General features: G+C 36.1%; 1 protein-coding gene across 1 annotated transcript in view; it reads left to right on the top strand.

Annotated features, from left to right (window-relative positions):
- The window catches only part of plekhh2 (pleckstrin homology domain containing, family H (with MyTH4 domain) member 2), a 54005-nt gene that overhangs the window by 20196 nt on the left and 15578 nt on the right, over window positions 1-18231 (top strand). Inside the window, 12 exon segments of the mRNA XM_048205624.1 lie at window positions 3163-3608; window positions 3610-3960; window positions 4048-4123; window positions 5473-5567; window positions 5778-5946; window positions 7028-7164; window positions 7246-7359; window positions 7661-7747; window positions 7847-8005; window positions 9151-9231; window positions 9316-9468; window positions 17119-17227. Of these exon segments, the coding sequence (XP_048061581.1) occupies window positions 3163-3608; window positions 3610-3960; window positions 4048-4123; window positions 5473-5567; window positions 5778-5946; window positions 7028-7164; window positions 7246-7359; window positions 7661-7747; window positions 7847-8005; window positions 9151-9231; window positions 9316-9468; window positions 17119-17227 (1977 nt within the window).

Here is an 18231-nt window from a genome sequence, read left to right as displayed (position 1 = left end):
TGCCGATGCTCTATGTAATGTATGCTCTAACAGCAACATTACACACTAAATAAAGTAAAAAAAAAAGTGAAATCATAATCAACCACACCCTTAAATGACGCCGCATGACAGCGCAGCACAGTAATAGTGTTATTTATTTTTTTGATTCAGAAGAACCAACTCATAAAAGTCATATGTTCAGGAGTCATACTGCATTGGTTGCGATGACACATTTTGATTCACTAAAAGAACTGCTCAAATGAGTCATTGGTCATGAGTCTGATTCAGTGAAATGCAAAATATTCAATTATTAGTCAATTATAGTCAATTATTCTTCTTCTCCGAAATGAATTGCATTTTTGAGGGCATAAACATGCTCTCAAACTCATGAAACTTTGCACACGTGTCAGAAGTGGTGAAAATTTACATCTGATATGGGTTTCAGAATTAGGTGTGGCAAAATGGCTCAATAGCGCCACCTATAAAATTTCAATTAAGCACCCTTCACACTACGTTTCACATACAGGTATGAAATTCAGTAGACAGATGTGGCATCCCAATAGCTACAAAAAAGTCACGGGTGCAAAGTCTGTAAACCCAACAGGAAGTGATATATTTTGAGTTTTCTCTGCAAAATGTTTGCAGTTTTTGCCATTTCCTCATGTTGTACTTTAACAAACTCCTCCTAGAACTTTAATCAGATCAACATCATATTTGGTCAGTCTAATCTAAAGGCCTTTAAAACATCAAATTGCGAAGATCTTGAGTTTGAGTCCGTGGATCTTGAGATCTTGAGTCCGTGGCAGCCTGACAAAGTCTGATGTTTCACCATGAAACAGGAAGTTACAGGAAGTACACATATAGACCTCATCGGGCTGAACAACTGTCATGCTCTAAGTTATACGTCACCTCAACAGGAATTCAGCTATTATGGGTTGTTTGGAAAACGCATGCTCTGGAATTTGATATACTCCTCCTAGGTGATTAATCCGATCACTACCAAACTCGGTCAGCATGAAGTCAAGACATTGAGGATGCTAAATTGCGAACGGATTTTTGATATCTCGAATGGATTGGCCGTGGCGAGGCAACGAATTTATGGCGAGAAAAGGGAAACAGGAAATGTGTTATGACGTCTGCATACATTGATTGATTTTTATGAAACTTCAGCTGCGTGTTCGTTATAGGATGCTGATCACATGGATGTGACTATTGTGAGTCAAAGTTATAGTGCCACCAATTGGCAGCAGGAAGTGTGTCACTTTCAAAATGATTTGATATCACCCTCTTTTTTTTACCCGTTTTGTTTCAAACTTCATTAGTGTAATGTCAATACACAGCAGATATAGACCTGTGAAAAGAATCATGATGTCTCAAACACTGTTGCCATGGCAACGCACCAAACTTTGCTCAAATTGCATGAAACTCGATACAAACTTCAGAGATGTCAACCAGTAGACAGGTGAGGAGGAGGGCCTCTATAGCACCATATTTTGACAAAAGTGGGGGGGTTAGTTTAACTGGTGTCACCAAACTCGGTACACATATTGTTCTCATTAAGCCGGACAACTTTCTAATTTACAGTCATTAGCTCCAACCAACAGGAAGTCAGATATTTTGGTTTGAATGTGGATTTTTCACACACACACACACACACACACACACACACACACAGACAGATGTAGACTCTCTCTCTCTGTCCAATCCCCCTCCCTCCTCCCTCACTCCTTCAGTCTGTGTGTGTGTGTGTGTGTGTGTGTGTGTGTGTGTGTGTGTGTGTGTGTGTGTGTGTGTGTGTGAGAGAGAGAGAGAGAGAGAGAGAGAGAGAGTTTTTTTTGTTTGTTTTTTTGATATAATTCAAATTTATTAAAATAAAATCTTTAAGTAAATTTCACATGATTATTAAAGTGGCTGTTTAAAAAAAAAAATCTTGCATAAGTAAGCAGAAAAATCTCCGCAGACATTCACATTAATTAGTCCACTTTTCCTGATAATTTACTCACCCCCATGTCATCCATGATGTTCATGCCTTTCTTTCGACAGTCGAAAATAAATTAAGGTTTTTGATGAAAACATTCCAAGATTTGTCTCATATAGTGGACTTCAATGGCCTCCAGACGGTTGCAGGTCAAAATTACACTTTCAGTGCAGCTTCAAAGGGCTTTAAACGATACCAGATGAGGAATAAGGGTCCTATCTAGTGAAACGATCTGTCATTTTCGAAAAAATACAACTGTATATGCTTTATAAAGACAAAATATCGCCTTGAACATACTTCCGCTTTCCGCATTTTTCAAAACACTTACGCTATATGTCCTACGCCTTTCCTATTCCACTTACGTGGTGCCAGTTTCGTTTTTTTCCGTAAGTAGAATAGGGAAGCTGTAGGACATACAGCGTAAGTGTTTTGAAGAATGTGGAAAGCGGAAGTACGTTCAAGGCGATATTTTGTGTTTATTAAGCAAAATACAGTTGTATTTTTTCGAAAATGACAGATTGTTTCGCTAGATAAGTCCCTTATTCCTCGTCTGGTATAGTTTAAAGCCCTTTGAAGCTGCACTGAAACTCTAATTTTGACCTTTAACCATCTGGAGGCCACTGAAGTCCACTATAAGGAGAATAATCCTGCAATGTTTCATCAAAAATCTTAATTTCTTTTTTACTGACAAAAGAAAACATGAACATCTTGGATGACATGGGGGTGAGTAATTTATCAGGAAATGTTTATTTAAAAGTGGACTAATCCTTTAAGGCTGGATTAGATTTCTCAGAGCACTGTGGAGTTTGCACAAATAATAATATGTAATTTGCTCTAGAATTTTTATAGAGGTTGTCTGAGAAAAAAACACAGACATGGCAGATTAGGATGATATTCTGCACTCATTTGAAATTGGCTTATGACATTCTATGACATGAAAGTCATCTCAGTTTAAACGATCTCATGGATGTGGCTGTTGTGGTTTGTGACCATAGGAACATCAGCTGCTGCAGTAAATGTGGTGTGAATTTGACAGAGACCTTTTATGTTTAACTGTTTTAAATGCCCATTGCCTGCCGTGCACAGTTGCCCTGAAGCCACCTGGGTGGCGGTGCCTCCAGGCTTTGGCCCGTCATCGCTGCTTGCAGTTATATTTACTATTGTATTCATGTATTTACCAAGTCTCTGTGTTTGGTCCAATCCAGATTCTGGAATAAAACAAAATTGCCCAGAAACAGAGTGTGTTGGCCGTTGCTCTAAGGGGGGATCTGAGGACGAGGGTGAGCGGGACAGTCCCGGACACATGCTTTCTTGCGGTGTCTCCTCTGTCGTGTCCAGCGCTCCCTCTGAAGGCGAGAGGAGTCTGTTTGGAGGTTTACATTTCAGTCGACCCACAAGTGAGACATACCACACCGCCTCTGATGACAGCAGCTCATTGTTTGATGATGACATGCAGCGTGTGGAGTGCTCCAGACTTTGCCTTCCTGCAACCAAGAGTGCTTCAAAGAAAGACAGCGAGAAGGCTGAAGATGGATCCTCAGATGAGTTAAATAAGCGCTTCCAGTCACAATGTCTGGATTCTTCATCGTCCTCCAGTGATACAAACACCTCCAGCCCAGTTCTAACTCCAGCTCTCACACCAAAACGGCCCACCCCATCTCAGGACATCCAAGACACCCCAGCTTCCCCCAAACAGCCCCGACTTGCGCAATCCAAATGCATTTAATGTTAGTTTGGCATTGACCAAGAAGCATATGAGTCAGCCGCCATTGTACAGTGAGGCAGCCCATGGGAGGACACGAAATGCTATTAGCATGCTACGTCCTCTGCGGCCTCAAGAAACAGACATGGACCAAGATCAAAAGATGGAGACTGGTGAAAGAGGACATACTGATGTGCCTTCAGCTGAAGTGCCACCTGAGGAACCCGAAACACCACACTCCTCTGCAGCTGTCCCCGGGAGTAAACCCCCGACCCCTCCACTGCACAGGCTGCCCTCTTGGGTGAGTCCTCTAACAAATAGCTGAACTAATATGAATGTATGTAGTTTTAGTTCATGTGCTAAACATGCGTTTTCATATTATTTGCAGGAGAGCAGAATATATGCTGTGGCAAAATCGGGAATTCGTCTGTCAGAGACATCATGTACAGATGTAGCTAATAAAGGTGTGTTTTAGATTATGTTTTTAGTATTTGTGGGTTTTTTTTTTTTTTCCAATCAGCTGCCCTTCATTGATCTCTCTTCATTTTATATATCTTCATATATATCATTATTGTTCTCGTGCACTTCTTAAAGTCCATTTCTGTCCATGGGAAATTTTTTCTCATTTCCAGGTTTCTCAGAATCAGAAATCATCATAGTTGGGTAAACTTCTATGCAAAAGAAAAAAAAATCCATGTTATATAGCAAAAGAAAAAGTCCATGATAATGTTTGTATAACTTTACAAAAGAGGAAACAAATACTGAGAGATTGATTATGTTGGTCAGAAGAGAGAAATATGTTGAATTTTGAAGAATGTGGAAAGTGGAAGTACGTTCAAGGCGATATTTTGTGTTTATTAAGCAAAATACAGTTGTACAGTTGATTGTTTCGCTAGATAAGTTCATTGTCTGGTAGCGTTTAAAGCCCTTTGAAGCTGCACTGAAACTGTAATTTTGACCTTTAACCGTCTGGAGGCCATTGAAGTCCACTATAAGGAAAATAATCCTGCAATGTTTCATCAAAAATCTTAATTTCTTTTTGACTGACAAAAGAAAGACATGAACATATTGGATGATACAGGGGTGAGTAAATTATAAGGAAATGTTTATTTAAAAGTGGACTAATCCTTTAAGGCTGGATTAGATTTGTCAGAGCACTGTGGAGTTTGCACAAATAATAATATGTAATTTGCTCTAGAATTTTTATAGAGGTTGTCTGAGAAAAAAAACACAGACATGGCAGATTAGGATGATATTCTGCACTCATTTGAAATTGGCTTATGACATTCTATGACATGAAAGTCATCTCAGTTTAAACGATCTCATGGATGTGGCTGTTGTGGTTTGTGAATTTGCCGTCACTCCCTTATCCGTTGTATTAGAAATATATATATGAGAAAATTATATTTTACAATAAAGAATAACAATGCTATTTTAAGACAGTTTCATTTTTTTTTTTTTTTTTTTTGCATTGTGACTGTTTTTATGACAATTAAGTACATTTGCTCCAAGATTCCTTTTACCAAAATGCAAAATGCAAAAAAAAAAAATATATATATATATATATTCTTTTTAAAATTAGCATAAATTAAATCCACTTGACAAATTTGTTACTATTTAAAAATAATTAAATTAATGATTTTTCATCACATTAGAAAAAAATAGTTTGCATTATGGGCTGACAATTGTGCAAAAGGAATTTAAATATTAAATATATAAAATGTTACACTAAAAAAAATATTAAAAATAAAGTTTAAATATGAATGTTCTTGACAAATTCAGCTAGTGAAAATGCCCTATCCTCTTCTTCCAGACTCCTCACACACATCCTCATGCCCTGCCTACATGCTCTACACATCCCTCATCTACAGGAACACAAATACACCCGTCTTCACCACAATCAAAGGGGTAGGGACCTGTGTGTGTCTTTTAGATGTCTGTTGGAGTTTGTTGCTGTCTCACCATAAGACTATGATGTTCAGCAGTGTTTCTTGTAGAAAATGTTTGTCATAAATGACTGTGAATTTGCAGAGGAGTCTGTATTTCTATCAGTAATAAAAGCAAGTCTTTTAATCATGTATTTATGAATGCCACTTTTTTTTTTTTTTACTCTCATAGAAGGCGACTTTGTTAAGCAACAGTCAGTTCTCTGACGAGTCGTCTAGTTCTGAGGAGGACAGTTCGGAGGAGTGTCAGTCTAATTCTGGAGAGGACGACAACTTGCAGACCTCTGGATCAGAGTCACACAAGAGCAGCAGCCAAGGAAGCCCTCGATCTCTTAAGAGAGGTACACGTATGATGCAGCAGTTGTTAAAGGATTAGTTCACTTTCAAATGAAAATGAACTTGAATACAGAAGGCGGTCTGGTGGAAGCTAGATATTTTACTTCATAATTTGTTAAATATGGATTTTTTTTTTTTACACACAAATGCAATGCTTCGCTTCAGAAGGCCTTTATTAACCCCCCGGAGCCATGTGGAGTACACGTTTATGATGGATGGATGCACTTTCTTCAGCTCATACTCGTGTCCCCTGTTCACTGCCATTATAAATCTCAGATGCGTCAGGATATTTATTAATATTTCTCCGATTGTGTTTATTAGAAAGAATAAAGTCATATACACCTAGGAAGGTTTTCATCCTTTTTATCTCTGTCTACCAAGTTTAATCTCTCCAATAGTCATCTATTTCGTTGTTGTTGTTGTTTTGTTTTGTTTTTTTGCTTGTTTGTTTGTTTTTACTTTGACTCCTGATTTGTCAAAGCGTTTGAAGGAGACTTTGAAAGTGCTTGATGTTGATCTCAGCCCCAATCCTTTGATGTCTCTTTTTGATATTCTACCATACACTGGTTCTTCTTGCCCCACTGCTCAAGTGGTCTCTTTTACTAATCTGTTAGCCAGAATGAATATTCTCCTCACATGGAGGTGTGCTACTTCCCCTACTCACAATAAATGGATACAAGACATATTTTTCTACATTAAATTAAAGAAATTAAGTTTCATGTTTCAAGGTTTCCCTTAAAACCTTCAGTAACCCCTGGGATCCTTTCTTGAATTTTATTAAAGGCTTGCTCTGCCCTGCTGATCCTGACTCGGATAATATTTAACACTGACTGTCTCTTTCAGAACATCTCTGTTGTGCAGCACTTTATTTGGCCCAAAAATAAAAAAAAATAAAATGCAATGTTCTGTTGTAAAGGAATTGTTATATTTTCATTTGATTTTCTTAAAGGTATATGAATTAAATTGATCAGACATGCATCCAGAAAAATGGAAGACATGGAATTTAGGGGAAAAATAAAAAAGATTTCATAGGGCTTTACAGACACACCCACACACACCTTAATGAATGCATTGTGTTTTGCTCAGCTGTGTCATTGTCTTCTATGACATCTGAGAGTGACTACGCCATACCCCCTGATGCTTACTCCACTGATACAGAGTGCTCTGAACCTGAAAACAAACTACCAAAGACCTGCTCCTTCAGCAGTGACAACGGCAAGAGTGTAAGACACATGTACACATGCACACGTTTGTGTTTCTCAGTCACACCTGTGAGACCAAACGAGAATGTTTTTTTGTCTCAGGAGTCAATGGAGAAGTCTGGGTACCTTCTCAAGATGGTAAAGACATGGAAGAAAACATGGAAGAGGCATTGGTTTGTTCTGAAGGACGGGGAGCTTCTCTACTACAAATCACCAGTCAGTTTAAATGGCTTTTAAATGCCGTTTTTTTTTTCCTATTTTATAATCCTGTTTTACTTTTACTGTTTCTTTATTTCTTTCATAAAATTTTAATTTACCTGTAAGTTTTCTTTAAAGTACTTCCTAACCACCTTTTAATTTATCTTATATAATTTGCTTAAAAATATTATTTTATATTAAATTAATTTGCTTTACTCACTATAAACATATTAGTTGACTGTCCCAGTAACCTCAATATGGTGATCAAGCTACAAATAAAAAAGAACTTTGTTTCCTGAGATTTGATTTTGTTTCATAGAGTGACGTCATCCATAAACCCCAAGGCCAGATTGAGCTGAATGCGTGCAGCACTATAGCACGTGGTGATGGGAAACAGATGCTTCAGGTAAAGTGTGTGTGTGAGAGAGAGAGTTTGTTCATACATCTCAGATATAGAAGCATGTTATTTTACATGACTGTCCTTGTTGATGTTGTGTCCCCTCAGGTGGTGACAGGTAAAATTGTGTGTAATCTGAAGGCAGATTCCCCAAACCTCCTGGAGGAGTGGTTGAGGGTTCTGCAGAGCGTCCTGAGGATCAAAGCTGCTAGTCCGCTCTTCACTCACCCAGACATACGGCCTATTATGAAAGGACATCTTACGAAGGTATTCTGTAGGAAAGAAAAATCATTTTTATGTATGCACTACTGTTCAAATGTTTGTGGTTAGATTTGTTTTAATGTTTTTGAAAGAAAACTGAATTTTCAGCATCATTACTCCAGTCTTCAGTGTCACATGATCCTTCAGAAATCATTCTAATATGCTGATTTGGTGCTCAAGAAACATTTATTATTATCAATGTTGAAAACTGTTGTCCTGCGTAATATTTTTGTAGAAACTGTTGTTATATATATATATATATATATATATATATATATATATATATATATATATATATATATATATATATATATATATTATATATATATATATATATATATATATATATATATATATTTTTTTTTTTTTTTTTTTTTTTTTTTTTTTTTTTTTTTCAGGAATCTTTGATGAATACTAAGTTCAAAAGAACAGAATTTATTTTCTAACATTATAAATGTATTTACTTTCACTTTTGATAAATTTATTGCAGCCTGAATAAAAGTATTAATTTCTTAGTGTTAAAAAAAAAACTTTTGAACAGTAGTGTAATTTAATATAATTTCTCTTTATTACATTATCTCTTGTCCAAAATAATGGTTTGATATTCTTGTTACATTTTTCATTACTTCTGTTTTATGAATTGTTTGTTTCATAATGATGTACTATGTAAATTATTTCCTGAAAAGAAAATTAAATAGCCTAAAATACTAAATACTAAATAATGTAAATTAAAATGCCATCAACAACATATTTGTATCATGTTTTTTACTTTAAAAAGTAAAATAGTATAGATAATAGTATTGATATCATTTTATATTTCAAATAAAGTTATTCTACTCAAATAAAATAAAAAATAAAAACTATTCCTACAGTGACTGATAATATGCCCCATATAGTGCTCAAGTGTTAAATGGCCTGTAACTTTTTTCCTGGGTAATACGAAAAACTTTGTTATTTAATTTATGTATCTATATGCAAACTGACTTTCATAAATCAACCAACCCTGAGAGATATTCAAAAGTAAAAAGTGAGAAAAAACTAGCCTTGTGCTTGTCAAGTTATTCTATCAGTTTAAATCATAACCCAAGTACAAACTGTAGGTGTTTGTAACATTTTTGCTGTGTGTTAACTATTGTCTCTGACTCTTTAAGGTGAAACATGGCTACTCTAAGCATGTGTGGTGTGCGCTTTTTGGGAACACTCTCTACTACTTCAGAAGTCAAGAGGACAAGGTCTTCTCTTTACTTAAATCAAGAGTCATCTTGCACAGGACATCTGTATGTGTGCATGCACTAATATCATATTTCCCTATCAAGTTTCCCCTAGGTCAGATCAAACTGTGGGAAGCTCATGTGGAGGAAGTGCATAAGTCATTTGACCTAGCTGAAGTCTCTGCTCAGTATACACTCTCCATTCAGTCAATGAGCCAGGGCCCAACATACCTGCTCATCGACTCACCTCATGAGAAGGTACAGTAGGCAAACCATACTGAATTATATTCAACTAAAACCACAAATACCTGTGCACCAATGGCACATAGGTAAACAGAAGTCCCAATAAACAATATATTACTACAGTTTCACTACAGTTGATGCGTTGAGCAGCCATATTGGTTTCTGAACTCTGGGCTGTTGCAGTTCCACCGAATTTCCAGTTAAAAGTTCCTACTGGGAAGTAGGAACAAATAGAACACACCATAATATAGCTGCAAATGGCAAACATCGGGGTACAAGCATTATTGGCCCATGTGGGTGATTAGCATTCCAATTGAAATGTATCTTATGATGTTTTTATATAGCAATCTTTACTGAAAGTTAGGGTTTGATCATAATACACTGTAAGTAGTGTATGTGTGGACTCATATCAACATTCAAATTTAGATGAATCCCATGTCATAGGATGTCACAGGACAATTTCAAATGATATAATTTGTATTATGTTGGTTGCAGTGAATGAGTGAATTAACAAGGGGCAGGTGGACACAGTAGTTTCAAACAAACCAGCATTGTCAATCTCTTTGAATGGATTTAGTTCAAGTTCAAGTTCAATTTTATTTGTATAGCACATTTCCAACAGCCCCCAGGGTGACCAAAGTGCTTTACAGAAGAGCAAGAATATCACACATACATAAAAATAAACCAGAAGAAAATATAAAACCACCTATTTAAAATTGTAACATATCACGGTAATCAGTACACTAAGGAAAATAAAAAAGTTTTTAGCAGGGACTTAAAAATGGACAAGGAAGGGGCCAGCCTAATCTCTAAAGGCAGGGTGTTCCAAAGTCGTGGCCCTGCCACCGCAAATGCACCTCTACATTTTAGTCTAGCGCGTGGAACGACCAACAAAGCCTGATCACAAGAACGGAGGCTTCTGGGTGGAGTATAGGAGTGAAGGAGTTCAGATAAATAAACAGGAGCTTTGTTATGTAGGGATTTATAAATGAAGAGGAGAATTTTAAAGTCTATTCTCTGACAAATCGGCAACCAGTGAAGGGATCTAAGAATAGGAGTATGTGTTCGTGTTTGTGACACTTTAAAAGAAGTCTGGCAGCAGCATTTTGGAATAGCTGAAGTCGCGCAATTTTGAGATTTAGATATACCGCAATATAAGGAAGTTACAGTAATCTAGACGCGACGTAACAAATGCATGAACAGCCATTTCGAGAGTTTTTGGGGTGAGGAAGTTTTTAATTTTAGACAGTAAACGAAGCTGATAAAAACTGGATCCAATAACAGAGGAGATATGTCTGTCAAATTTTAAATGCTGGTCAAAAATAATACCTAGGTTCTGCACCCGTGTCGATCTAAAAGCGGATAAACTTTCTAGCTCAGGGCTTATACACTGAGAGTTCTCATTAGAACCGAACACAATTACCTCAGTCTTGTCCTCGTTTAAGAAGAGGAAGTTTTGGGCTAGCCATAATTTAACCTCCTCTAAACATTGGAGAAGAGAGGTGATCGCAGGGGAATTGTTTTTCTTGACTGGAAGATAGATTTGAGCGTCATCTGCGGTAAAAATGAAAAGACACTGCATACTTTCGTAGGATAGAGCCCAGAGGGAGCATGTACAGAGAGAATAGAGAGGGAGCTAAAATAGAGCCTTGTGGAAGGCCACAGGTCAGAGGAGCAGGGGAAGAGGAAAAATTACCCAGTTTCACTAAAAATTTTCTGTCAGATAGGTATGAATGAAACCATTTCAGAGCGTTAGCTTTTAGACCTACCCAAGACTCAAGTCTAGATAATAGTAAGGAGTGGTCTATGGTATCAAAAGCAGCCGAGTTATCTAGTTAAAGGTCCCGTTCTTCGTGATCCCATGTTTCAAACTTTAGTGTGTAATGTTGTTGTTAGAGTATAAATAAAATCTGTAAAATTTTAAAGCTCAAAGTTCAATGCCAAGCGAGATATTTTATTTAACAGAAGTCGCCTACATCGAACGGCCAGTTTGGACTACATCCCTCTACTTCCTTCTTTAATGACGTCACTAAAACAGTTTTTTGACTAACCTCCGCCCACAGGAATACACAAGAGTTGCGTTTGTAGAGTGTGTTTGTCGCCATGTCGTCGAAACGCTGTTATTTTCATCCCGCAGTCCAATCACCGGGTCTGATTCCGGCTCAAATTGATAGGGTAAAATTAAAGACGTTTACAATAACACTGAGCTCGTTCATCTCCATGTTATGGTAAGAGGCGTGACTTTTCCGGGCAAGGAGCGCTAAGCTGCTGTCGAATCACAACACAGGAACCGCTGGCACAATCAGAACTCGTTACGTATTTCTGAAGGAGGGACTTCATAGAACAAGGAAGTCATCAGCCCGTTTTTATGACAGTGGAAACAGCGGTATACAGATAAGTAAATTATGTGAAAAATACTGTGTTTTTTTACACGCGAAACATGAACACATGTTATATTGCACACTATAAACACAATCAAAGCTTCAAAAAAACACGAAAAACGGGACCTTTAACAGAGTCCCCAGAGTCAGTGTACATAGATGTCATTTGGTAGATGGTAGATGTCATTTAACACTCTCAAAAGGGCGGACTCAGTGCTGTGAGCAGACTTAAAACCAGACTGAAAAACCTCATAAATAGAATTGCTAGTCATAAAGTGTTGAAGTTGATTCAGCACAATTTTCTCTAAAACTTTTGAAATAAAAGGCAAAACAGAAATTGGACGAAAAGTTTTTAGGACAGTGGGGTCCAGTGAAGGCTTCTTGAGCAGAGGAGTGACTGTAGCGACTTTAAGGTCAGCAGGAACAGAGCCAGTTTGGAGACACTTATTAACAAGAGATAACAGACCAGGCCCAATCGAATCAATAATAAATTTAAAAAATTTGGGATGAATAATATCACTAGGACAAAATGAGTGTTTAAGATTGTCAATCACCTCCTTCAATTCCTGGAGATTGATGGGTTCAAAAGCATCCAAAAATGCAGAGGCAGGTGACATGATTGGAGAATTGGCTAACGTTAAGGTGGGACAGACACCAAGTCTTAAGTTCGTAATTTTGTCACTAAAGTATCTCAAGAAGTTTTCACAGAGAGCATCAGAAGCAACAGGCAAGGTATTCACAGAAGGATTGGTAACAGATTGAATAATTGAAAACAAAACCTTAGGTTTAGAGTGATTAGTTTCAATTAGGTTAGAGAAGTATGCAGCTTTTGCAGACTTAGCTGCAGTCTGGTAAGATGTAAGAGAGTCTCTGAACATTTGAAGAGAGATATGCAGCCTGTCTTGTTTCCATTTACGTTCTGCCTTCCTGCAGTTTTGTCTTAAGAGACGGGTATCAGAGTTTTGCCACAGTGCAGATTTAGTTTTCTGTTTGTGAGGCTTAAGGGGGGCAGTTGCATTTGCTGCCTTAAGCCAAGCAGAGTTCAGTAGGCTCAGATGTTGATCAGCATCCAAGTCAGATAATGGTTGATCCAAGTTCAATTGTGAGCAACATTCAGCAAAACACAAGTTGAAATTTGTGCTAAACTGAGGAGAGTAGAAACGAGAAAGACTTACAGTTGTACTAGAAGAATGAGAGAGCTCTGGAAGGGATAGTGTGAATAATATAGGCTTATGGTCAGAGATCATAAAATCTGAGAGCACAACATCAGTCACATCAAACCCATATGATAGTACAAGATCCAACGTATGACCCAGATATGTGTAGAGTCACTGATCCACTGGGAAAGATTAAAAGCATTGATAATATTAAGAAACTCATGCGATAAGGGGTTAGACGGACAGCAGACATGAATATTAAAGTCACCCACCAACAGAAAGCGGTCATAATTTGTGGCAATATTGCCGATCAGTTCAGTGAAATGCTGTATAAAATCCTTAGTGGAGTTCGGAGGATGATAAATCACCACTAGACATAGATTTAATCAGCATAGACAGTGGCTTCACTATATGTGCAGCAATGTTTGGTACATATCAGCGCATAATGTTTTGGTACATATCAACGCATAATTCACTTGTGTAATATATGTGCTTATGTGAGTACTATAAATAACTTTGATGCGAGTAAATTTTTTTTAAATTCACCATTTTAAAAAATCTAAACTTTTAAAAATCTAGTGATTGATCATGACTAAACATATACGTTGACGAGTATTATGGGGAGTGATGGAGAGATAACATCAATATGATTTGCTTGTATTTAACCCTCAGGTATTCTTAACTTATGGGCCACACTCATACAGTCAAACCACAATTTATTCAGACACCTTGAACATTTCATACATTATTACAGTTATTCACTATAGTTTTTTTTTTTTTTTTTAAATGGTAATAAAATATAAGATCTAAGAGTTAAACTGTGTCAGAAAAAAATTAATTATGTCAGATAACACTTAAGCAAAACATGGCCAGGTCAAAGTGTCTGAATAATTTTTGGTCCCAAATTTGTATAAATTTTACTGGTAGTCCACTGTATGAAGTATGTTTTAGTTCAATAATATATTTAATATTTTGATGAGATTTTCGGGGTACTAAATAATATTTATGCAGTAATTATGATCAATTAATGATAATTTAAAATATATTATTTGTATTACAATTAGTGTATTAATTAAAGATAAATGGAGAAAGGGTTTTAAATTCCAATACAAAGAGGCACATTAGAGTTATCTGGTGGCCGGAAAATTATAATATTCATATTTAATGCCATGGTTCACCCATTACTACATGGATATGCATACAGGGCTGTACCTCTAGTCTAGTTTCTCAAAAGAGCATTGCCGGTCATAATTGTTTTGCATTTGACTATATATTTAGTCATGATCAGTATATTTAGTCATGATATTGGTTTTAAATTCCAATACAAAGAGGCACATTAGAGTTATCTGGTGGCCGGAAAATTATAATATTCATATTTAATGCCATGGTTCACCCATTACTACATGGATATGCTTACAGGGCTGTACCTCTAGTCTAGTTTCTCAAAAGAGCATTGCCGGTCATAATTGTTTTGCATTTGACTATATATTTAGTCATGATCAATCACTAGATTTTTAAAAGTTTAGATTTTTTAAAATGGTGAATTTAAACAATTTTTACTCGCATCATAAAGTTATTTATAATACTCACATAAGCACATATATTACACAAGTGAATATTATTGAATGCAAGGAAATACTGAATTTAACCCAACAAAAAAAAAAAGACAACCAGTTGCATTCAACAAAGCAAATTAAAAACACAAGAATAAAACACAAGAATATTTCCATTGAGGGGCTAGACAAGTTTTTCCTTGAATGTCTTTATAGAAAGACTTACATAGAGGGAAAGATGGCAGAAAGACTAACAACCAATGTTCCCTCTAATTTTTTTTCTCACTGAGCAAAACTTTTCTCTGTTGAGCGCACATTTTGGCCACCTGAGCAAAACCATACTTTATATCAGACCTGTACAATGAACGTAAACACACACAAAAAACAGGTTTTATCATGCAACTGTAACATTTAACTTTAATGTGCCGTTTCTATTTTATTTGACCCTTGATGTAACTTAGTGATTTATTAAATAATATGTTTGAAAACAAACAGTTCAGTTCACTAAATTAAGCACATTTTAGGTTACTTGAGATTTTTCCACATTGCTGTATTAACTGTACCAGTCTTTACCAAGAAATTCTATTAAAAAATAATTTCTGTCCTCCTGCAGGACAGTTCAATTCTTTATAATAATATAATATGAGCAGTTACAGTGATGGTTTGGGACAACCATAATGTATTTTTGTACAGTCAATTATTAGCAACAGACAGTGTTAAACCATCAAAATTACATGTTTATTGCTTATGAATTTCCCAGATTTTCTATACCAGGAGGTTAAGATTTTTCGTGACAAGGAGCCATAAACAATCCCCTTGTGAGATCAATTTTTTATTAGGCTTACATTATAATATAATAAAATATAATATTTGAGTATTTAAACTGATATACAGTATTATATCAGTTTAAATGCTTCCATTTGTTTTAATATATTATATAGTGAAAACAACCTGAAGCATTTAAACTGATAGCTAAATATTTTTAAGAAAAGTGAACGTTAACTCGTTTATAGTTATCTAAACATCCCTGAAACCCACAGTACCACCACACACAAAAATCTATTTAAACTGAGGTATATCACTGATGTATTTTGAGTTTGCAAGCTACACCTGTGGGGGGGTGTGATTGTAAATGTCTCAGAGTTTTGTTAGCATTCTGTGCCCATCATCCGTTATTTCCACCACTTTTCATTAAAACATGACGTTTTATTTCACATTTCTTTTAATTTCACGTTGCCTCTCGTGTTGATGTATTTAGTCCGCAAACATGACAGTATTCTTACCGCGACTGATTTGGCTCAGGGCCAGCCAGCGCACGTGCTCAATCGTTCTCTTTCTATGAAACCTGTAAACCGCATTCACCGTTTCCAACTCTATAGCGACAATAACTCTATAGCGGTTGTCCAGAGCACTGCAATTATTTCTCATTTAAACTACAATCAAATGGATTTCCCCACACATGATTTTCATGTCTGTTCTCTGCGCGGCAATTATTTCTTCTGCGCGGCCGCGGCTTCAGAAGTGCGCGGCTGCGCACGCGCGCAGCTTAGAGGGAACATTGCTAACAACTGTTAAAAATATGTCAATAGCATCTGATTATGATAGATACTTAAGCGTTGCTCATGTTAGCTAACTGTAATTAGAGTCTGACTATCTCTAATAATAAACATTAACTAAATCTCGCTACATAAAATGCCACTACAGGCTAGATTCCAGAGAGGTCTACTAATGCATTAAAATGTCAAAAAATGCAGTAATTTCATCAACTTGCCAGCGAGTGTGCTTGAGAAACACTGAAATGAATGGGGTTCAATACTGGAACTATTCAGTGTTTGAAACTATTTGTTGCTCTACGACACGCGTTACTTCCACATTCTTCAATTACTATGGAAGTCTATGGGAGTGTCGCAACTGTTTTCCAACGGCTCTGTAGGAAACTAAGGAAGACAGGAAATAAACAAAGGAACTGGGAGCACATAAAACTAATCCTGACAATTTGCAGCTCAAAACCTTAATTATCTGATGCATTTATCTCAAGGCCCTTTTCATTTTAATAATTTATTTCAATATATGTTGCCTTCTAACCTCATGTTTGCAGTTTAAGTGTTTGTTTTATTATTGTATTATTATAAGACAAATAATTTTGTCTATTCATTTTAAATGGACATCGTATACATTTAATCATGCCTTATGTGCTTAGACCCCTAAATAATGAAATTGCATATAAAGATGTACTAGTACTACTTAAGTGGGTCAAAAAAACACTCTTTAGTTCAACTAACAGTATTTAACATAAATGTAAACTTTAATGCTTTTATTTCATTGTACATAAATGTTAAGTGTCTGAAAACATTATATTCACTTAAATATATTCTTTTAAAGTATGTTATTTATGTAATAAGTACTCCTTAAGTATGCTTTAAGTATGCTATAGTATGGGTACTTCTTTTTCACAAGGGATCTAATCTCATCATGGCACAGAAAAGGTATAAATTCAAAGATAATCCTAAATGTTTGGGTAGTTCATGATGAAACAGAATGTCATTGTTGCTTGTCTGTGTTCCTCTCCTGTAGACGGCCTGGTTTTACCATCTGTCTGTGGCAGCGGGCACTGCAGTGGGGCAGGTGGGAACTGAGTTTGAGCAGCTGGTTGGTAAACTGCTCAACATGCAGGGAGACCCAGGTAAGAAACTAACAGCTGCATTCTGGATGATTGTGTTATTAATTTCATGTATTTCATCGTAGCGGAGTATCCTACATCAGAAACATACAGAATAAGAAAAATCAGCTATGGGAAACAAATCCCAGATAGCATGGTCACATTGAAACAACGTTGAGTCAGTGTTGATGCGTCAACGCCAATTACATTGTATTAACGTTACAAAGTGATGCTGCTTTAGCATCACTTTTGCACCCTCAGTTAATGTTGAAGCAATACTGATATTTTAACCACAAATCAATGGTAATAATATTGATTAAACATTACAAAGTGATGTTTTTTCAACACGTCTTTGGCACTGTTGAAATAATGTTGAGATTTCAACCATAAATCAATGGTAATATTATTGATTCAACATTATGAAGTGATATTTTTTTCAACATCACTTTTGCACCCTCAGTTAATGCTGAAACAATGTTGAGACTTCAAAAATAAATCAATGATTATATCATTGAATCAACATTATGAGGTGATGTTGGTTCAATTTCACGTTTGCACCCACATTTAATGTTGAAACAATGGTGAACAAAAAATCAATGGTATTGCTATTGAATCAACATTACACTATGATTGATTCTACATCATGTTCTGTATTACATTCTACATCATGTAATAATGTTCTGAACAACATTAATATTTCAGCTACACTTCAATGGTACATCAACAAATTTCTGACCATTTCAAAGTTTTGGGAAAACCTTTTAAAACATAAATGACACCTTTCCAGCAATTGAGTCAGTTTTTTTTTTTTTTTTTTGACAGTTTAACACACTCAATGACAAAGAGATAGAAAATTAAATTCTTTAAGAGTGGGGCAAAAAGGACAAAAGTATTTTAACCTTTAAAAATAACACTACTTTCAGAAGTCTTATGTCATCAACTACAAGTGGTCCAAAGTTTTCAAAATCTGGCTTGCATCAGACAACTGCCTCTTTTCCTTTGGGTTCTCTGAAATCTGAAAAAGTCAA

The sequence above is a fragment of the Megalobrama amblycephala genome, linkage group LG10 (genome assembly GCF_018812025.1).
Source record: "Megalobrama amblycephala isolate DHTTF-2021 linkage group LG10, ASM1881202v1, whole genome shotgun sequence".
In the NCBI taxonomy this organism is placed as follows: Eukaryota; Metazoa; Chordata; class Actinopteri; order Cypriniformes; family Xenocyprididae; genus Megalobrama; species Megalobrama amblycephala.
This window is presented reverse-complemented; position numbering and strand designations above follow the sequence as displayed.